Source organism: Miniopterus natalensis, chromosome 14, assembly GCF_054644295.1.
Source record: "Miniopterus natalensis isolate mMinNat1 chromosome 14, mMinNat1.hap1, whole genome shotgun sequence".
NCBI lineage: Eukaryota > Metazoa > Chordata > Mammalia > Chiroptera > Miniopteridae > Miniopterus > Miniopterus natalensis.
The window spans coordinates 40706866-40728966 of record NC_142094.1 but is presented as its reverse complement, the minus strand read 5'-3'; the positions used below and the strand labels follow the sequence as shown (position 1 = coordinate 40728966).

The 22101-nt window shown below is 47.9% G+C and overlaps 2 protein-coding genes across 3 annotated transcripts; both read right to left on the bottom strand.

Annotated features, from left to right (window-relative positions):
• Window positions 1-1536: 1536 nt before the first annotated feature.
• On the bottom strand, window positions 1537-22013 carry HOGA1 (4-hydroxy-2-oxoglutarate aldolase 1). Of its 2 annotated transcripts, XM_087824486.1 has the most exons (7): window positions 21803-22013; window positions 11834-11962; window positions 11504-11631; window positions 10919-11053; window positions 10609-10705; window positions 8834-8967; window positions 1537-2049 (listed from the first exon to the last, which is right to left on the bottom strand). In XM_087824486.1, the coding sequence occupies exons 1-7, from the start codon at window positions 22011-22013 to the stop codon at window positions 1900-1902; spliced, it is 984 nt and encodes a 327-aa protein (XP_087680612.1). In that variant the 3' UTR covers window positions 1537-1899. The 2 variants fall into 2 exon arrangements, with proteins under 2 accessions (XP_087680612.1, XP_016075473.2); XM_016219987.2 differs by lacking the exons at window positions 10609-10705; window positions 10919-11053; window positions 11504-11631; window positions 11834-11962.
• Window positions 17194-18735, bottom strand: C14H10orf62 (chromosome 14 C10orf62 homolog). Its single transcript, XM_016219827.2, has 2 exons — window positions 18731-18735; window positions 17194-17959 (listed from the first exon to the last, which is right to left on the bottom strand). Exons 1-2 carry the CDS (start codon window positions 18733-18735, stop codon window positions 17194-17196), a joined length of 771 nt encoding a protein of 256 aa, XP_016075313.2.
• Window positions 22014-22101: the final 88 nt, after the last annotated feature.

The window sequence follows — 22101 nt, the reverse complement described above, 5'->3', positions numbered from 1 at the left end:
TCATGAATATTAACCCATTTGCTGTTTCTAAAAATGAATCACAGATGGGGGCTTGGAACTGATGCTGCACACTTTACTACATATATCATCTGATTCTCAAAACCTCTCCACTATGGGAGCATTTTTAAAAATCAAACCAGTTTAACTAATGTCACCTCAATAAATTCAATTAAAAAAAATCAGACAGGCTCAAGTAGCCCAAACTAGTGGCAGAGCTGGGTGGGATTTGTTTCCTGATCTTTCTGATTCCAAAGCACTTTCCCCTATACTCTCCTCTCCCTGAGCATCAGAATACCCAGATCCTGAGACTAGTTACTGTCATACCTGCTAGGTTACCATAGGCAAGTCAGTCCTGCCTGGGCTTCCCCTTCTCTGTACTTTCCCTGCCACGCTAACCCTTTTACACACCTGGTCTTGACAGTCCTGGAGAAAGGTGCTACATGCTACAGATGAGGCTCAGGGCAGTTAAGTAGTTTTCCAAGATCCTGTAGACACTAAGGGGCAGATCCAAGAACTTCAACCCAGGCCTCTGTAAGGCCAGGGGTTGAGCATTTCGCCAGTACACTAGCCTGCCTCCCTGGCCCTAACTTTTTGGCCTACCCCTGAACCTGATTCTCCTCTGAGCTCAGATCCTCTAGAAGTTGCCTGTGAGAAGAGTCCAGGTTCTAGTGCCAAGTTTCAGTGCCAGCCAGATACCCAGTTTCAGTTGAAGACTGATACTTTTTCTATTTTCTCCTAGCCTTTGCCCTAAGCAAGAAACCTGCTTACCTTTCTGTGAACCAGAGTAATTTAAAAAAATTCATCTCAAGTTTTCTGCCATTTGTCATATATCACTGAGTAAGGTTAAACATGTTGGAGAAAGCAGCCTTTCTGATTAATGTGCTAAGTGTTTTTCTAAATATCAGTTGAACCTTCTTACCTCTCCCATTTAAAACTTCAATAAGCCTTATCCTAGGTTGTCACTAATTTAATGCCTGTGTTTACTCAGTATTGTGAGGGCCTTTCTCAGAGCCAGGGAAAAAGCAGACCTTGAGAGCTAAATTGCTTCTAGGTAGGTTCTCAACATCTGGGCAGGAAACCTAAGAACTACAGAGCAGCGGACTATCAACCTCTACACAGCCACACTAGTTTAATTTATTAAACTTTATTGCAATAACAAAGTAATTATTTTTAACAATAAAAGCAGAGTGCCTATAGGCAAGAGGATGGTCCTGTCTCAGGCCAAGCCCCCTTTCCTAATGTTTCAGACCTGTGTTGATAAAAATCCTCTAGAATGTAACATTTATCCACTAGGTGTCATTATTTACCAATTCTGGGTTGTCTCTGTGCACTTGAAATTTGAGATCAAAGCTAGAGACAAGAATATGCAATGAATCAAAATGGATTTAGGAAAGGGCACTGTGGCTGGAATGCATCTTGGGGGCGGGGGGGAAGGCTTTCAAAGACAAGTGACATTTTTCTGATCACATCCCCAGAAAGAGTCAGAACGGGGATTCTTAGAGTAGCCTTGGCTTCCCCTGCTTGTGCTAGAATCAGGTTTGTATCCTCAAGTCTAAGTAGTCCTCCCTTCAGATACACAGCCCTCCTGTGCCCAGCTGCCTCTACCCTTCCCCTCTTGCTCCTGGCTCACGTCTCTTGGGGCATAGGAAACTACAGTAGAGAGACAGTAAGCATTCGCTCGTGCCCAGACTGAAGGTCTCTAGAGACTCAGAGTTTAGGATACAAATTCAAGAAGTCATGGGGTTGTAAGAAAAGGAAATGAGCATGCATGGCACCTAGTGAGAGGCACCTGAAGGACAAGTAGGAAAGGGAGCCACGAACCCTCTTGTTCCCATGTTCCTCTCTGGCTGCAGGTACAAGTCGAGCTGAGATGGGTTCCTGCCTGTCCTTTCCTTGCCCTCAGAGCCAGCCATTGTTGGTGAAATCCAAGCGCAGCACCTCCTCCTCATCAGGGCTCAGCTCCTGCAACGGGGCCCGGCAGGGGCCTCCATAGTAGCCAAACCAGTCCATGGTTTTCTTCAGCCCCGGGATCCCGAAGCGCCGCGTCACCTGAGAAGCAGGGCCTGTTAGAAGAGACTGGGGAGTCCCTACACAGATACCCTCAGGACCCAGACATATGTCACTCTTAGAAAGTTGGGGTTTCTACCTTTCTCTCCCATTAAAATAACTCTCTCAAATCTGTGACACCCAGGGTAGATTGGGAATCCAGATTGAGAGACCAGAAGGCAAGCTGGCAGTAGAGAACACAATGCCAAAACCTCAAATTAAGAAAGACACCTCCTTTGGTTTGGGGAAAAAAATCCACCAGTTGGGGAGGAGAGAAAGCAACACTGCAGGTCTGGACTTAGAATATGACTGGTCCGCAGCTTAGTTCCCTGGAACCTGACCCAGGGCACGGCAGGCCTGGGAAGTCAGGCATAGCCAAAATCTCTACTGGCCTGTTATAAATGCTCTCACGGGAAAAAGAATGAATCTTTGTCCAAAGAAGTTTGTTTCATTGTATAACCTTACATCATTAACTTAGTAGCTCTGAGCAAGTTCTCTTGTCTAAAAAAAATGAGAGGACTGAACATGATCTCTAAAATCTTTTCCATTGTCATGAGGGACCTAAGGCTACTGTCAATTTAAAGTCATGCATGGAGTTTTACAGAAAATCATGCATCAAATTTCTGTGCTTTTAGCATAGCAACTGCTTATTTCATGCTGATCAGAAGTGTTAGATGAATCTTTGACTTCCTAAAAAACTAGGAAAGTAATCATTACTTAATAAAGTTTTATTTGGAAGGAAGGAAAAACCGTAGAAGTATGGGCTTTATGAAGGGTAAAAATTAAAAAAACAAACAAAAAGGTTGTTTGGGGTGAAAAGATTGGCAACCTGATGAAAGATTGACTTATAACTAATAACTATTCACCACTAGAGGCCAGTAGGTGTTAGCAAGACTCTTCCCAGGCCTGGCCCTAGCCAGCTGTGGTGTTCTAATAACCCGGGCATTTCACCCAAAACCTGAGTAGGGTGGGAAAGGCCTAGGGGAGAGAGTAGACACAAGAAATACCTAGAGAAAAGCTTTCTCTCATCACAGGTGCCTGAAGACCTCTGATTTTCCCCTCTTCAGACCCTGAGAAAGGGTTGAATGCTTTGGTGGTAGAGTGTGGAAAGTCCTAAATATAGCCAGGGCATGAGGCTGGCTGGGTGAGAAGGCTAGAAAGGACATTGTGTCCAAGCAGGGCAGGGAAATAAGGTGACATCAAGCTGCTCTTGAGGGTGGTTGAGCCTACAGCCCAGGCAGCAGAAAGGTGTTCCAGGAATTCCTGAGTGTGTGCCCAGAGCTGGCAGAGGAGGAATTCCTCAGGGTAAGGCAGGATGGCATGCAGAGCATTGGATGGCAGCAAGCATCCTCTCTTCCCAAGAAGCAGCCCAAGCTGCTTCATCTATAAGGTGGCATGATAGCAACACCTACCTCATGTCACATGAATTGAATGAGAAAAATGCCACTATTATACCAGACCCCAAAAGCCCCAGAAGCTTCTCTTCATGTCCTAGTGGTACATGGGTTCTGGGACCTTCTCTCTTGCAGGTGGATGGGAGTGGGACAGCAGAGGTCCCATCCCAGTGGAATGTCCAGTACAGTACAACCTGTGCCCTGATGGGGCTCAGCTGAAAGGCCCTCATTTCTGCAGTTCTTACTTCCTATTTACAGAGCATCCTATCCCAGGAGAACCTTAATATCCAGGAAGACTCATGCTTGCCTCCTCAGCTGTCCTTTCTCTATGTCCGCGTTAATTTGCTCTTTGAGGTAAAGTCATAAACTGAGGGAGATCTGGAGCCTGCCCATCACTTTACCCAAATGAAAAACATTGCCTAGCTCAGTCTGGGAAGCCTAAGGGAGTGCCAAAAAACTCAGTCATCAAGGAAAATAGTTAATACAATTAAAAGAATCAAAATTGATACAAAATGTCCATAATGAACAAAGCATCAAAGTTTTAAATAAAAACAGGATCCAACAGAACTATGCCCTGCCATATTGTAGCCTGAGGCAAAGTAAACATGTCAGTAAGGCCATAAGGCCCCTATAGACATGTTTTGTGTATTTCTTAATGGTTAATTTTTTTTTCTAGAAGTAGATTTGGGGAAAATTTGTTCTGATAAATTTGCTTCCATTCAAATTATTATAAAATTATAACAAACATTTGGTATAAAGTATTTAAAACTAAAAGAATGCTGTAAGCTTGAATATACCTACTTTAAAATTTTTCAATATTTTTAATGTTCTGAGGGCTGAAAAAAATCATTTAGAAAACTCGTTAGAGCTTCTACTTCCAAGAAAGTGGAAGAGATGTACTTTTCCCTATTTTGTACTTCCCAATAAGTACAACTAAAAATTCCTGGATGTTATATAAAAATAAACATAAAAAGTGTCTGAAAGGCAGAGAGAAGGAAGACTGGCTGGGGCCTCAGGACCAAGGAACAACATGTGGTTGGTTAACTGGCCCAGACTTGGAGCTGAAGGAGCCAGCAGCCCTGAAATGCCAGTGGGCACAGACAATAAAAGCCCCAACAAAAGGCTATTCTCTCTAGCCAAGGACCAGGAAAGGAGCAGCCTAGGAAGATGGAAAACTTTTAGACAATAACCACTGTACTCCAGCCAAAGCCCACAAAAACAAACAAAAAATGTGGGCCCCACCCTTACCCAGGCCAGCAAGGCTGTATGGGGAGCCAGATCTACCCCCCAACTCAGGAGTGTCCCTTCCCATCCGTGAGGGATGGTCTCAGGAGAGGCCTAGCGAAAACTCACAGGTTTCACCACTATCCACCCTTGAAAAGGCCATCCCCCACAGACACACTCATGATGTCAGTGGAGACCACGTGGGAGCAATAAAGAGAAACTCCCACCCTTCCCAGACCAGGAGGTATCAGTAGAGGCCTAATGCAGAGCCCAATGCAGAGCTGAAAAAATTTTAAAACTCCCATTAAAGCAGTCTCCAGGTCTAGATTCGCTGGAGAATTCCAAAAACTGAAAAAAAAGATTTGATAGCAATTCTATATAGAACCTCTTCCAGAAAGTTGAAGAGAAAAGAATACTTTCTGATTGATTTATGAAGCTATTTTTATCCTGATACAAAAATCACACAAAAGCAGTACAAAATTAAATGCAGAGAGAGAACTACATACCAATATCCCTCATGAATATAAAGAAAAATACTTAATAAAATACTAGCAAATGGAATTCAGCAATATGTAAAAAGAGTTATATACTATGTGGCTTCAATTCTAGGGATGCAAGTCTGGCTCAACATTTGAAAATTATTAATGTAATCCACCATATTAACAGGCTAAAAGGAAGAAAAAAGATCACATGACCATATCAATCAATGTAGAAAAGCATTTGACAAAATTCAACACCCATTAATGATTTTTAAAACTCTCTGAAAACTAGACTAGAGGGGGATCTTCCTCGACTTGATAAAGAGTGACTCTAGGAACCTACAGCTCACATTTGCTTAGTGGTGGAAGGCTGAATGTCTTCCCTTAAGATCAGGAGCAAGGCAAGGAAGTTCATCGTCGCCACTCTTACGCAACGTTGTGCAGGAAGTTCTTGTCAGCAATGAGGCAAGAAAGGAACCAAAACAGATCAGAAAGGAAGAAATAAAACTTCCCCTATTTGTAGATGGTATGATTGTCTATGTAGAGAATCCCAAGGAATCTACCAAAAAAACTAGGACTAATAAGTGAGTTCAGCAAAGTCATAAGATACAAGATAAACATACAAAAATCAATTGCGTTTCTATATGCTAACAATGAACACACGAATAGTGAAATTAAAAATACAATGCCATTTATAATCATTCAAAAAATATGAGCTGCCCCAGCCCATGTGGCTCAGCGCTTGAATGTCGACCTAGGATCCAGGAGATCGGGGTTCAATTCCCGGTCAGGGCACAGGCCCAGGTTGCGGGCTCGGTCCCCAGTCAGGGGCGTGCAGGAGGCAGCCGACCAATGACTCTCATCATTGATGTTTTTCTCTCTCTCTCTCTCCCTCTCCTTTCCTCTCTCTGAAATCAATAAAGATAATATTTTTTAAAAATGAGCCACTTAGGTGTAAATTTCTCAAAACTTGTACAGGATTTGTTTGCCAAAAACTACAAAATGCTGAGGAAATAAAGGAAGTCTACACAGATTGAGAGACATACCACGAAGCTTTGGAGACAACCTAGTGAAAATGTCAATTGTCCCCAAAATGGTATACAGACTTAATATAATTCCTATCAAAATCCCAGCAAGAGTATTTGTAGATATAGAAAAGATTATTCTAAAATTTACATGGGAAGGCAAAGAAATCTGGTTACCTAAAGTGATATTGAAAAAACAAAAAGGGAAGGGTCAGTCTACCTGATTTTAAGGTTTTTTTGCCCTCATTTTTTCCACTGCTTTTCAGAGAGAGTGGAGGGGGGAGAGAGGCTGGGGAGCGAGCCTGCAACCAAGGTACATGCCCCTGGCCAGGGGAATTGGACCCGAGACCCTTCAGTCAGCTGGCCTGTGCTCCAACCACTGAGCACCCAGCTGGGGCTACCTGATTTTAAGATTCATGATATACTTCAGTAATCACGCCTACGTGGCATTGCGGAAGGATGGATCGATGGAAAGAATAGGGAATTCAGAAATAGGCCCGCACAAACGCCCAACTGGTTTCTGACAAAGGCACAAAAGCAACTCAGTGGAGGAAAATTGTCTTCAACAAATGCTGCTGCAACAAGTGGATATCTACAGGCAAAAAAAATAAGAACTCAAGTCTCACGTTTTACACAAAAATTAACTCAAAATGGGCCACAAACTTGTAAAATATAAAACTACAATTTTAGGAAAAAAATAGGAGAAAGTCTTCACAATTTGGTGGTAGGCAAACAGTTCTTAAACATCAAAAGCATAAACATAAAATATTGATAAGCTTGACACTATCAAAATAAAAAACTTTTACTCTTCAAAAGACATTTTAAGAGAATGACAAGACAAGCTACAGATTGGGAGAAAATATTTGCAAACCACATATTTAACAAAAGACTAGTATCTAGGAGATATAATAAACTTCCAAAACTCAACAGTAAAAAACCAAATAATTCAATTAGAAAATGGGTAGGTGACATAAATAGGCATTTCATCTAAGAGCATATACAGATGGCAAATCTATACATGAAAAGATGTTCTATAGCATTAGCCATAGGAGACGTCCAAATTAAAGCCACAACGAGCCCTAGCCAGTTTTGCTCTGTGGTTAGAGTATCGGCCTGTGGATTGAAAGGTCCTGGGTGCAGTTCCGGCCAAAGGCACATACCTCGGTCGCAGGCTCTCCCCCTGGCCCTCGTTGGGCCCTGTACGCGAGGCAACCAATGTATCTGCGTCTCTCTCACATCGATGTCTCTCCCCCCACCCCCTTCCACTCTCTGAAAAGCAATGGAAAAAATATCCTCAGGTGAAGGTTAAGAAAACAACAATGAAATATCACTACACAACTATCAGAATGGCTAAAAGTCACAAGATCAAAGGCTGGTGAAGATGAAGGGAAATTGGATCACTCATAGATTTACAATGTAAAATGGTATAGCCACTCTGAAAAACAGTTGGCAGTTTCTTTAAAAACTGAACATGCAATCATCATATGACCCAGCAGTTGTGTATTTATCCTAGAAAAAATGAAAACTTATGGTCCCGCAAAAACATGTACGTGCATGCTCATAGCAGTTTTGAATAGCCCAAACTGGAAACACCCAGCTGTCCTTCAACAGGCGAGTGGTTAAACAAGTGGTAGGATGGCCATATCATGAAATACGACTCATCGATTATGAGGAACCACCTAATGGCACATGCAGCGCCTGGATGAATCTTCAGGAAATCAGTCTGAGTGAAAAAGCCAATCTCGAAAGGCTATAAACTATATTATTTCATTTATATAATAGTCTTGAACTGACAAAATCAAAAAATTGGTAAACATATTTGTGGTTGCCATAGGTTAAACGGGGTGAGGGCAGGAGGTGGGTATGTGTGGCTATAAAAGTGTGCATGAGGGATCTTTGTGGTGATGGAAATATTCTGTATCTTGACTATATCAGTATCACAATCCTGGTTGTGATACTGTTCCTATTGGGGAAAACTGAGTAGTGGGCACATGGGATCTCCCTGTATTAGAAGTTTAATTAAAAATATACATAAAAACATGTCTATAGGGACACATTTTTCTTTTTGCTTCAGACTCCAATATGGCCCTGCACAGCATTGCCTGGCACTTGGCAAGCTTTCTATCTTGGCTCTTCTTGACTTGGCCAACACAGAATTGGGGTATACGGTCTGCCTGCAGAATAGATTATTTGAAGACAGAATTCTCCTGGGAAATCTGGGCTCTAAATATCTCCAGCGTTCCAACTTCTCCTTCACTACTCTCATTCATTCTGTTAGGATGTGGCCCCTTATAAAGCTGGCATAAGGCTCATGGCCCCTTTCTCTAGGTAGGGCATCTTTGAGTTAGGTCCCAGGATGACTTATGTCACAATCACTCAGGATGCTGTCTCAGTGCCTATTCCTGGGCCTAAGGAATTACATTTTTAACTAGATTCCTGAAAGAATTCTAATGCACACTAAAGTTAAGGCTCAACTTTGTCTGAAGTCAAGATTTTCTGAAGAGGCACAAGGAGTTCCCACACTGGGATGTTCTCTAAAAGGACTTTCTAAAAGGCAAGAATCTGAGTGGGGACCCCTGTGGCTGCCCTGGCTCCCGCTATAATGAGGACACAGAACCCCCCCCCACCCCCCCCAACCCTTTGGTGCCATTGGCTGGGAGCTCACCGCAGTGTTTGGCTCAAGGAGACGGTGCTGTAGCTTCTGGGCATCTTCCCATTGTCCTGTGAGGCAGAGTCGCTCCAGCTGGCACACCTGAGCCCCCAGGACATTGGCCAGGGCACACACGCCCCCCACCGCTCCTACCCAGAGTAAAATGCGGAACATCAGCCAGGCCTCTTCTCACAGAGAATCCCAAACCCTAGTCCCCAGCCCCTCTTTGCTCTGGGGAGCTAGGATGCGGATTTCTATGCTACTGGTTGGTCATGTCAAAGGCACGCTCTGTGAATCTGCAGAGTACAGAGAGAAAAGCTGCCAGCATATTGGAAGTAGAACCCTGCAGGCTGAGAGTCAGGGATTAGGGACGGAAGGCTAACTCAAGGACGATTCCTTCCCAGCATTCCTCGCCCCCTCCCCCAAAAAAAGTAAAGTCCTATGGGTCGGTTGACACCTCCACGTTCCTCTACTAGCCCCTGACTCACCATCCTGAAAGGGGGTGAAGTGAATGCGAAGCCTTTGCTCTTCTGAAAATTTATCTGCCCCTTACCCCCCCCCCCCCTCCAGTGAATTCAGCCAGGAACGGGTGGGGATGGGGTGGGGCGTGGAAAGCACTCTGGACACAGTCAGGACACCAGGCGTTTCCTCCCATCGGCTGCATGAACTTGGACAAGTCATAGACCCTCTGGTCCTCTTTGTTTTCATCTGGGCAATGAAAATGGACTGGCTGAGATGGCAGAGGGCCCTGCCACTTCTGCCAGCCTGTGAGTGTGATGCGAAGGCTAATTACGAGTGCCCCTAAGCAGAGGGCTTCAGACCTGCAGAGAGAGGAGGCACCTAGGAATGAACTAATATATCTGCCACTTGATTGAATCCCTATTATGTGCCAAGCACTGTGGCAGACATAGGGCCAGTGCTCTCTAACTCTCACAACATCCCCTGCTTTACAGAGTAGAAACTCACATCTAGAGGGGTTGAGTACCTTGCCTACCAATACCCAGTGAGTTAACAGCAGAGCTGAGATTCCAGCTCAAATGCTAGGCCTCCAGAGTCTGTGCTTTTCCCCTCTACCCCACTCTCAGGAACGAGGCATAACTGAGTCCCTCTTCTTCGCCTTTAGAGACGGTGATATGCAGGGGGGGTGGGGGTGCAAGGACCCAGACAGTGAACCAAAGTTTGCACAAACCAGAGAGAATAGGACCCTGAAGCTTTGGAAAAGTAGCTTAAATCTGTGTCAGCTGAAGGAGCAGATGCTCCCCCCACCCTTCACCCCCTCCGGCTCAAATCAAACCTGAACCCAAGGAACCCAAACAGACAAGAACAATTGCTCTAGTGATGACGTTCCTAGGTTCCTGGACTGGCACAGAGTCTGATCAGGCAGCTGAAGGTCCCTGCCCAGCCCTGCAGGTCTGACCATTCTAGCTTGCAACCAGAGAGAGGAAAATCACCACTGGACTACAGGGGAGGGCCCCAAGGCCTCTGGGAGATTAGAGGAACTAAATTTGTCACCTAAGCGGGGAGCCTGGGATTTAGAGCAAATTGCAGGCATCCCTATGATAGGTCAGGGTTTGTACACAGTCATTCTCCTCCACCCAACAAGGTCATTCACAAGCACCCAGTGTCCAGACAGGCAAACAGTGTGCTAGACTTCTGAGGTTTTGGAACAGGCAAGCTACAAAGGCCCTCTGCAGACCCAGCCCCGGTCCTCATGGTCTCTTCCAGCAGACCCCAGCTGCCTGGGTGAATCTGGGTCACCCTTCACAGTGTGAGAGCAGGAGGAGGCCTACCCACAGCATAGCTGGCCAGCAGGAAGCCAGCTGATCCAGCCAACACCTGGAAATCCTGCCTCCTGGTCTTGTGAATCATCAGCCCGATTCTGGTCACCTGCAACAGCAAGCCTGGTGTGAGCCGGGCCCAGAGCCTCAGGCTAGCCCGGGTGGGGGCTGGGCCAGGGGGTAGAAGGAGACCCTCCTCCCCCCACCCCAGAGAGCCCACACAACAGAGAGGACCCACACTGAAGCAGGTCCCAGGGCTGCCCTGAAGTTGGTAACGAAAGAGAAGTGCATGGTGCCCTAGCCAGGAGCTGCTGCCACTCACATCACCACCGCTGTCCTTGATGCCGATGATATTCGGGTGCTGGGAAAGCGTGGCCACCGTGTCGACAGGCAGGTCCAACCCCGTGTTGGCTGGGACACTGTACAGCACCACAGGAATTGGAGAGAGGTCAGCAACCTGAGGGACGCAGAGAAGTGGGAAGAGGACAGCTGCCCAGGCCTGAAGATCAGGGCCAGTGCACCCTGGCCAGGCCCACCTCGTGAACCAGAGTCACAGTGCCACATGCCCTGCTTGTAAGCAGTCAAAGTGGGTAATAATTAATGAGTGCTTTTTATGGGCCCAGCACAGTCCCAAGTTCCTTATGTTTTGATATGTTAGTCTCACAGCAACACTCTGAAGAAGATGCCTTTATTCCTCCCATTTGAGAAGGGAGGAAACAGCATGGTTAGGGCAGTTACCCTATGTCACACAGCTGGCAGACAGTGGCATTTCCCCCTGCCGTTCACGGGAAGTAGGCTTGCCACTCCATCCCCAGCTTCTCAGTCTCCTCTTCTCAGGCAGTGGCTCTCCCTCCGCAGCTTCCACTTGGTTCCAGACCTCAAACCCATGCCCACCCCTCACGCCCACCTTGGTGTAGTGGTGGATGAGGGCAGCGCTGCTCATGCGGCCACGATAGTAGCAAGGGGTCACCACCATGGCGGCATCGGCCCCGACCTGGGCCATGCTCACGGTCATCTCCAACGTGGCTTGAGTAGCTGCAGGAGGAAAGAGGGCGTCTTGCCCATGGGCCATGCCACGGAGGGCGAGAGCAGCAGGAGGAAGAAAGGCTAGGCTAGGACCCTGAGGCAAGCAAGCGGTGCAGAAAAGACAGAACAAGTAAACTGAACCCAGCCCCTGGGCCAGGGAGCCTGCCCCCACCCCAAGCCACCCCCAGGGCCCAGGGCATTATGGCCTCACATTCGCAGCCAGAGCCAGCTAGCAGGAGCTTGTCCTTGGGCATGGCCTGGCGCACGCGGCTCACCACCTCCAGGCGCTCACTGCTGGTCAGGAGAGGGAATTCGCCATTGGAGCCCTGGACCACAAAGCCTACAGGAGAGATGGCATCACGTCAATAGACACCTTCCCATTCTCTTACGAACAGCAGGGACATTACTGCTACCACCTCCTGAAAGCCATGGCTTTTCACATGTTTCCTTCCCATCTTTGTCTTGATGCAGCCAGAATGTTTTACCCAGTTGCAATAATAGAGTTCACACCATTTTTCTTTGTTTTAATGAACTGATCTAGCCACACCCCAAAGAGCAGATAATAACATAATCCACGTGTGTATCCAGCACGCTTGGCAACCCTCCTGTGGTCACCTTCCTCTTCCTCCTCTTGCTGTCCTGACTCAGGTGTTATTGTTCCCATTCATGTCTTTATGCTATTAAGACATACATTTGGACCCATAAACAAGATATAATATGGGTTTTGCCACTTTAAGCTTTATAGAAATGACGTCAAACTTGTATATATCTTCTTCAGCGTGCAATTTTTGCCCAACATTGTGTTTTGAGCTTTGTCTGTACCAGGACATGTAGCTTTGATTCATTCATTTTTCATTATTATGTAATATTCCATCGTGAACTTAGGCCACAATTTACTTTTTTGTTGTTGTTAATCCTCACCTGAGAATATTTTTTCCACTAACTTTTTTTTTTTTTAGAGAGAATGGAAGGGAGAAGGAGAGAGAGAGAGAAAGAGAGAGAGAAACATTGATGTGAGAGAGACACATCGATTGGTTGCCTCCTGCATGGGAATCAAGCCTGCAACAGAGGTACCCTTGCAATCAAGATGCCCTTGATTGGACTCGAACCCTCAACCCTTCAGTCCACAGGCCGACACTCTAACCACTGAACCAAACTAGCTAGGGCTATAATTTACTTTGTTTAAAATTGATTTTTAGAGAGAGAGAGGGAGAGAAAGAAACACCTATTTATTGTTCCACTTATTTATGCATTCATTGGTTGATTCTTGTATGGGCCCTGAGCAGGGATTGAACCCTCAACCTTGGCCTATTGGGACAATGTTCTAACCAACTGAGCTACCCAGCCAGGACCCACACTTTACTTTTCACTCCCCCTTTGAGGACATTTCGAATGTTTCCTTATTTTTGCTAAAATGCTAAAGCAAACATTTTCTGTAAGGTCCTCTGCACCCATGTCTAAGGGTTTCCCTACAGTTCACTTGGGTGTGTAATTGCCGAGTCCTGCATGTGCACCGCTCGTGCCATACGTCTCTCTAATTAGCGGCTCCTACCCATCAGCACAAAGAGGAGGCTGTTGGGGCTCGTCCAGGCCAGTACTGGGGGTTGTCAGCACGAATTTTTGCCAGTCTTCTAGGTGAAAAGTGACATCTCATTCTTTTCTGTTTAATGTTCCTGTTCTATCAAGCATTTGGAATGGTTTCTCACATTACGGTTAAAGGTGTCAACCCTTTTATACCCATGAGGGACCAGCAGACTTGCTGCTATTCAGCTAAACCTGAAAGGAATGTTAGTAAAACCACTTTCCTCCCTTTTTTAAAAAATTTTCTTTCTCCTCTCTGCCCATTCCATTCCAAAAATATTTTTCTTCAATAGTTGAGAAACACAGCATAAAATACAACAAGGTTATTAATAGATACAAGTGTTTGGGAGAAAGGAAAGAAAATAAAGCTGGAAATGATATTGATTTCCAAACCCGTCAGCCAGTTGTGAGCAATGGGCCATGAATTTGATGCGGAGCTTCCCGACACTCAAAAGTTAAAAGGGAAACATGGTCAGCTGACAGATATGTAGAACTCAAGATAAAAGCAAGACAGCTGCCCTCGAGAAACACAGAGTTTCCTGGCACAGGGACCAAGAGAGTGTTCCTGTGAGTCATCCTTCAGGGGACACAGTGTGATGTAGTCAGTGTCACACCACAAGCCTTTTCCTTGCTGTTCACTACACCGTCAGATTCTACTCAATGCATTGCCAGGATAGCTCACTAGATAATCGGCTTTTTTGTCTTTTTTCTTTTGGCTTTTGCCTTGCTAACGTCGCAGGGAACATCTTGAGGCAAATAGCTTTTGGCTTCTGTTGGACTAGCTCCTTAGGAGCAATTCCTGCGCGTGAGGCTGGGAGCCCATGGCGGGAGCCTTTCTGTCTCGCACATTAGGCCCCCATGTATCGCAGTGGGCCACCCCTAGAGCAGGGCTGCTAACCCTAGAGGAGGGCTTCAGTCCAGCCAAGACTGGACCAGCACCCCCTGATTTAGAGATCAAAGGCTTAGAACTCAAACCTTCGCTACTCCCTCTATTCAAATGGAAGAACACCTCCCTCCCCACGCATGCCTGCCACCCCTCCTCAAAGGGGGCTGAGGTGGGTTCTTGCTCCAGCCCCTTCATCAGCCATAGCCACTCATTCCCAAATCCACTTCATTCTGGTGGTCAGTTCCAGAGGCCCCTGGACCCCACTGGCGGACCTGGACTCAATAGCAGGACAGCTGGGTCTTGCACTCTGGGGGATCGAAGGAGGCCCGTGTGCTCAAGGCTCCTAGTAGCCTCTCCCTTGTGTCATTTAAGGGGGCATCTGACCCAGTCCTGACTCCCAAAGGGAAGAAATGCCAGGCGGGGAGAGGGAGTGTGGCAGAGTCAGGGAAGCCCTGGACCCAAGTTACCTCTGGCTATTGAGCCAGTGGCATCCCGTCTCTGAGCTTCCATTTCCTTTTTATGGGATGACAATAAAATCATTTCAGTCCCTTTTCTGGCTTTTTCTCCTACCTTTTGTTTATCTCTACATGTTGCCCTTCAGCCAAACCGACCGTCAAGGTGCCCCAGACACACTGCCCCCTTCCTGCCTCTACTCCTCTGCTCACGCTGTCCCCTTCTGCCTGGAACACCCCCTGGCTGCAGCGCCCCAAGTGCTGAGAGGACGCAGCCTTTCCCCCATTCCCCTCCCCCTGCTCCCCACAGCGTTTTGCTCTCCTTACATAGCGCGTGTCCTACGTTGCCCAGAATCATCACGGTCAGCGACGGTGTCCCGCTCCTTACGGCCTCCTCCGTGACGTGACGCCTTAGCACACTGCCTGCTGAGGTGTATGCTGGCGATATGTTGTGTAAAAGGAAGACTGTCCCAGACCTGGTCTGGGGTAGAGCTTTTCTGTGATGTAATTCATAACCTCCCATAGGGAAGAAATGAACATTCCCGACAAAATGCTTAAGCAATTTCCCCATGAACTTGAATGGAATTGAGCCTTGATCTGGGAAACAAGCCATTCCCCTCCCCACAACTATAATAAAATTTAACATGTACTCATAACTAAGTTGTCTGAAAACTTTTTTGACTTTTAATTCTGAACTACTTTTAAGTTTATAGAAAAGTTGCTGAAAGAGTACAGGAGATTTCCCTACATCACCCACCCAGCCCCCACCAATGATAACATCTTACCCAACTAGTACAATGACCAGAACCAGAGAATTAACCTTGGTACAATACTAATTGCAGGTTTTATTTGAATGTTTGCAACTTTTTTAAAGTAAAGATTCTGAAGTCATGATGAGCTCATCTTAAATATTATGTAATAAGCTTTTAATAAGGGATTTAGGTCTTCCAGATAAAAGCATACACTTCATGGATTTTAACAATCACTTTTAGAAGCCAAACCTCACCACTCTTGCTTTTTTGTCTAATTAAGTAGCCTCCAACATTTTCCAGTGTGACTGACCCCATTTTTTCCAATTAAGATTTTTATTATAAAGTATTTTAAATATACAAATATATGTCAGCATATATATAAAGTCACTTATTATCAATGTCAAAAATATTCAAAGACTCCCAACTCTGTACCATAAAATAGACAATATTTAGGATGTTTACAGTTACCCATTCTTTGCAAGATTCTGGGCACCTTCTCCCTGGAGTTTGAGGCCCACAAGTTGAGAATCACTGCTAACCCCATAATAGACATAAATGGTTAAGAAATTTCTATGTAGAGGGGTCACTTGGGGTTAGACAGTGCTGTGTAGCTGACTTCTCTCACGTTCTCTGGGGGAGACAGCTGCCTCCCTTTAACTACCTAGTGGGGTCACTCCTTGCCCTAGAAATGGCTTCTTGGGAGCCTGGAAGAGGAAACAGGAGTCCCCGGCTTGCCGGAGAGCACAGAAAGTGTCAGGACATGTGGGAAGAGGACAGGAGATAAGCCTGAGAGAGGTGGACTCATCCGGGAATGGTGGGCATGGGCCTGGCATCAGAACAGGGCAGGGGGTCTGGGTTTGGGCTTCAGAGTCAGCCAAAGCAGGGCTCTAACCCCGTGACATCACTCACAGTCTGTCATCCCAGGCGAATTACACCTCTGAGCCTCAGGTGCCTCATCTGAAAAATGGGGAGAATGTAATACCTCTCTCATGGGTGGCATACACTAAAAACTGGGGGGAAACCCTCAAAAAGAGGGAGCTGCTGGTAGTAGTAGTACTAGCAGCAGCAGCAACCCAGCCTGGCAATGCTAATATCACAAGGAGAGGGAATATATAGCACAATAGCTCTAAAGGGGGGGCCTACGTAGATCCCAGTGGGTCCAGGGAGCAGGCGGACAGAAGGAGGACTGCAGTGTGGGCTGCACAGGACTGGAGCAGCTGTAGACCAGCCGAGGATGGCACCAGGAGGACAGGGACCTACGGCCCACATCGCTCACTTACTCGTTTCTAAAAGCCTGCCTCGTCTCCTTTCTCCTAATTCCTGGGTGCTTCCTCTTTTCCTGACAAAAGCAGGTTGGTGGGTGTGAAGCCCCCTGGAGATATATCTCATCCCCAGAACCTGAGACCCTGGGAAGCCATTGTATGGTGTCTCAAATCAGTTCAGTGAAAAGGCCCCAGGTCAAGGCCCAAACCAAGAGGACTGTGGAGAAGAAACCCTCCCCCCCTTCCTGCCCAGCCCTGAGGCCGACCACAGAGCCCCCAGACTCAGAGTGAGGGTGCACAAGGCTTTATTGGCTCAGTTCCAGGCATGTGGCATCAGTGTGGGGCTCTCAGCTTTTCCTGGGATCTGCCTCATCTACCTTCTCTCGGCGGGTCTACAGGGGCCTGTGAGTCTGTTTCAGCTGCTTTGCTCCCCCCCAGCTCTCCCTCATTAGGGGCCATCCTCTGGCAGACCCCACTCATGAAGTTGAAGGGGCCCAGGACCCCTGTAGGGACCTGAGTTAGAAGGGATTGGGGTGATAGCATCTTACTCTGGGCCACACAGGTTATCCCATAAGAGAGAAAACAGGCCTGTGATTGTGTGCCAGCCCTGTTGGGGGAAGGGGCATCTCCATCCATGGTTAGGTGGCTTGGAAGGGGTGGTAAGTCTGGTTGCTGCGGCTGGGCAGGCTGTGGCTCTGGTGGCTCTGGTGGCTCTGGTGGCTTGGATGATCCTGGTGGCCATGGCCATGGAAGGTGTGTGTATGGTTCACACCAGCTACAGTGGTTTCCCGCTGGGTGAGGAAATTGTTTTTCAGCTTTATCTCCACCTCCTCCAGGGCCTTCAGCTCCTCCTGGCTGATGTCCCTGGAATCCACGTGGCCTGAGTTCTGGTAAACTGTGGCACGCTGCAACATGGAGTTGGCCACCTGCCGTCCCTTGGTGTCAATCTCCTTAGTACTGGCAGCCACGGCGGCCCATGTGGCCTCATCTGTGGATGAGGGCTCCTTGTGGGTCTCTCTGGCCCCTGAGGACCCAGGCAGCCTCTGCTGGCTGGGCAAGGGCTCCCTGGAGGTGGCGGCGTCCGTGCGCATGGTGGCGCTGGCGGCCCCGGGGCCTGCCTCGGGCTGCGGGGCGGCGATGCTGCTGCTGGCGGACGCGGCGCTGCTGTAGGAGGAGAGCTTCTCTTCGGAAAGGCGGCTGAAGTGAGATTTGATCCAGCTCTCGTTCTGCGCCTTGTGGCCTTCCTGTGGCTCGTGCTCACCTTGTGGAGACTGGGGGGCTACCTTCCTCCTTCTCCTCTTCTGAAGCCACAGAATGAAGCCTCCGCCTCCGAGTAAGAGAACAGTCCCCAGCACCACCTTGCATGATGGCTGCTGGATGAGCTCCAAGAAGTTCTCCAGGGCCCTAGGCCAGGCAGGCAGAGCTAAGAGCACGCTGGGAGTGGGGGAGCCCGGATGGTGCGTTTCATGCTGGAAAGGGCAGGCTCCCTGTGGGTGTCTGGCAGGCAGGCCCCTGCTGCACCCTTCTTAGGTTGCCCCTCCCGCCTCCCATTATGAGGTTCACTGGGTGGGGAAAGGCCACAGCATCCCTTATGTCTAGCCTGGCGGGCATTGCCTGAGGCCCAGGTTCTGTCTCCCACCCCGATGGCTATCCCCAAGGTCAGTGGAAGGGCAGCTTCCCCAACTCTGAGTCCCCTCTGTCTTCTCTTGTGACCCATTCTGCAACTCAGTCCTTCTTATCTTCCAGTCTTCGGTTTCTCTTCCTTGCCACCCAGGGGCCCCCAGCAGGCAGAGGCTGCTAGGTCAAGCTGTCCATGGCTGAAGAACACCCTTGGATGGGCTGGCATCCATTCCGGGCCGCCTGAGGTGGTGTCTCCCTCCATCTAGGACCCACACCTGCTGCCAACTCAGAGCATTCCATCCCCACTTGCAGCCCCCAGACCCATTACATGGCAGGGTCCAGAATAGGGAAAAGGGGCCCAGCCAGGAGCTCATTCTGGAATAACATGAGGTCACAAATGGGGGTTAGGGGTGGGAACCAGCAGGGCTGAGAAAGCAGAACAGATAGGACAAGAGAGGTCATGGGGTCCCAGGTCTCTGGGGCCATTCCAGGATGGGGCTGCTACCTCTTGCCTTAGTGATGTACCAGCAAACCCAGAATATACCACCACCCCACCCCATTCCCGTAAATGGGCACAGTGCAAGTTGTGAGCAAGCAGGCCAGCATGCCAGGTTCTCCAAAGGTACAGACAATGGACAGTCTGGTCCACAATCCCAAGTTATATCCAGGGCCTCTGGGGGTGGAAACAGGCCTGGGCCACTCTATTTTCCCACCCAGAGGCATCTAACATCATTTTCAAAAATGACGAAATGAAATGCCAAAATAGGGTTGTAAAAATTGTGATATTATAAACAAAACCTTTTATTTAATACAGTAATGGCTTTAATATACACAAAAATATTCTATATTATCACAAGAAACCATGGTCCAGTCTATAGACCAAGGGGATAAGACAAAAGCTTAAAGTTCTATGGAAACGTCGACTCTCCAGCCTGGCTGCAGTAGCTCTGTGGTTGCCCAGTGACCTCATCTGGAAATAACAGTTCAAAGTTCATTTCTGAGGTAGTTTGTGAGAGTGAATTCAGGACCAAATGGCCCCTCAGCAACAACTCCACCCTCCAGTCTCTAGTTAAAACTTTTATTTAAAAAGAATACTCTTTTAAAATAATACCAAATAATCAGTATAAATTAACAATGAAAAAAATAAAAATATAAAGAGCTATAATAGTCAATAATACTGTAATAACTACATATGGTGTCAGATGGTTACTAGATTTATTGGGTGATCACGTCATAAGTTATATGTGTCTTATCACTGGGTTGTATACCTGCAACTAAAATAATATGTGCACATCAACTATAATTGAAAAATTAAAAATTATATTTTAAAAAACCTACAGAGTTTCAGGCAATGCCTTCCAGAAACTTCCAGCTGTTCATCGACTCATCAAAGGCTTTGGAGGACCTTCACCTTATTGATGTGAAATGTGATGGTTCTCACCTCTACCCCTGAGCGTGGAGCTGCAAAGCGGGGCTAGGATCGGGCAAGAGAGACACAGATTTTACAGCTAAAGTGGCTCACTGCTCCCTTCCTGGGCACCTGGCTGTGTCCTGGGACCAGTGACAGGACCCTCTGGCTCTATGTTTTTTGTGCCAGGGCCTCTCATGTTTGAGCTCCTTGGGAGAAATGCGTTGAACCCTGTGGCTCAATTCCCATCCAAAAATGAGGAAACAGAGAGGTTCAGTGATTCCTCCAAGGTCACTGTAACTGGTGGAACCAGGATTCCTACCCAGTCTTCTAACTCAGGTGCTGGGCTCTTTCTACACAGTCCACTGCCTCACCCCACCTTGTGTTGGGGTGAGAGAGAGAAGGTGGGAGCAGGCGGCTGGGTGGGTTGCCGCCTGCCAAGTCCACAGCAGCCTGTGCTCCTGGGCACTGCCCTGCCCTCCGTGGGAGTTGGGAGGGGAGGGTTCAAAGAACCTGGGGGTCTCTGTGGATTCTCTGGGTGGCAGGCAGACATCAGGTGCAAACCCCACCCTCCCCACCCCCTGCACTAAGGTGTCCTTGAACCTGGAAGGTGAAGCTGAGCCTTCTCTTCTCTTAGAGATTTCAGGAGCTTCTCAGCATCAGGAGAACCAGACCTCAGCTCAGACTTTCAGGCCCCAGTGACCTGAGCCCCTGCAGAAATTTATTTAGTTTGTGTCACAGCTCAACGTGGGTGTCCACGGGGCATTCATTGTCCTCTAGGAAAGGATCACATCATCTCAGCAGTGAGATATGAATGGGTCTCAGGCCAGCGGTCACTGTCCCAAAGCAGCTTTGCCCACGGTACCAGTAGCACCGTCATTCTAATCATTGTTGTCCTTGGATAACAATGTATCAATACCTTCCAATATATCACTACAGCTTAGAGCATGCCTTCGCTTGCATTCCCTCAGATTTTCCTCCCAACCATCCTGAGACGGGCATTATTATTCCCATGTGTCAGATGGGGGACAGAGGTTTAGAGAGACTAGCTCACAGCTAAGTCAGTAATAGAGCTGCGATTTGAATCTAGAGTCCATGTTCTTTTAAAAATATATATATATATGTTTTTATTGATTTTAAAGAGGAAGGGAGAGGCATAGAGCGATGGAAACATCAGTGAGAGACAAGCATTGATCGGCTGCCTCCTGCAAGCCTCCTACTAGGGATCGAGCCCCCAACACCCAAGAATCGAACGGAGGACCCTTGGTTCATGGGTTGATGCTCAACCACTGAGCAACACCAGCCAGACATAGAGTCCCTGTTCTTAACTGCTCCACTCACTGCCTCAGTCGGAGCCACTCCATTCCCAAAGCGGGTGCTGACCAGGCTCTGTTGAAATCACCTGGTCTAGCAACTCAGCAGTCAGTGCAGTAGAGTGAAACTCAGCATGGCTGTGCAGTCAGACCTGTGTTCAAATCCCCGCTCAGCCATGGACCTGTACAAGCAAGTGCCTTTGGGCAAGTACCCGTGTCATTCTGAGCCCAGCCTTCCCATCTGTGAAATGGTGCAATAGGGAGTATCGCCTCAGGGGACTGTGAGGAGCGATGGATGAAGGCCAGCAGGGCAGGATGGGGGACTTTTCCACTCCTTCTACCTTCATTTATTGTGCTTGTGGCTGTGTAGTATGTTCAGTGTCACCAATAGGATGTGGTCCCTGGCCTCAGAGAGGGGAGATCCATGTATAGGGAAAATGAGTCAGACAATCCAGAACAAAAATTAATCTGGCCAAGGGAGGCTTTGCCTGGAAGAGAGAGTGCAAACAAGCCTGAGGGAGGTGAGCCTGCTGGCTGGGCTGCCACTGGGCACCTGGCTGCCCTCACACCGCACAGAGTGCCCAGCTGACGAGGACTTTCACACCCAGTATCTAGTTTGATCCCCATAATAATGCTGAGAGCTAAGATGGCGCTTTAGCAGTTTCCAACTGGAGGAACTGAGGCAGGAGAGATTCAGTCAAGGTCTCAAGCCAGCCGGGAGCTTCCCACCTGTCTTCTGACTCCAGACCAGTGCCCTCTGTTCCTCTCCCATAATAAAATGACCCCCGGGCACTCCACTGTTCCTGAGCAGCTTGACAGAGCCTGTGTCCCTTCCTCTGGTCTCTGGCTGAAGAGACCAGGGTCATTCACATCTCCCCTGAGCCCCCAGAGGACAGGCCCACTTACCTTTGAAGGGGAAGGCACCCAGTTTGTGCAGGTTCTCCTCCAGTTTCCCATAGTCCACTTCTGAGGTGGCAGTGAAGGGGGTGGTCAGAGGGGGATAGATGCCTGCGATGTCCAACTTCCTCCCCTCCTTTGAGGCCCGGCCCCCCACATTCCTAGACAAGCCTCTGCTCAGCCCCTGCCTTACAGAGGACCAGACTCGAGGGCCCAGCATCTCCACAGGAGGCCTGAGGCCCAGCTATTCTCTGTCCCTAAGGGAAGCTGAGTTTGGACCCCTTCCTAACCCTGTTAATGATCAATGT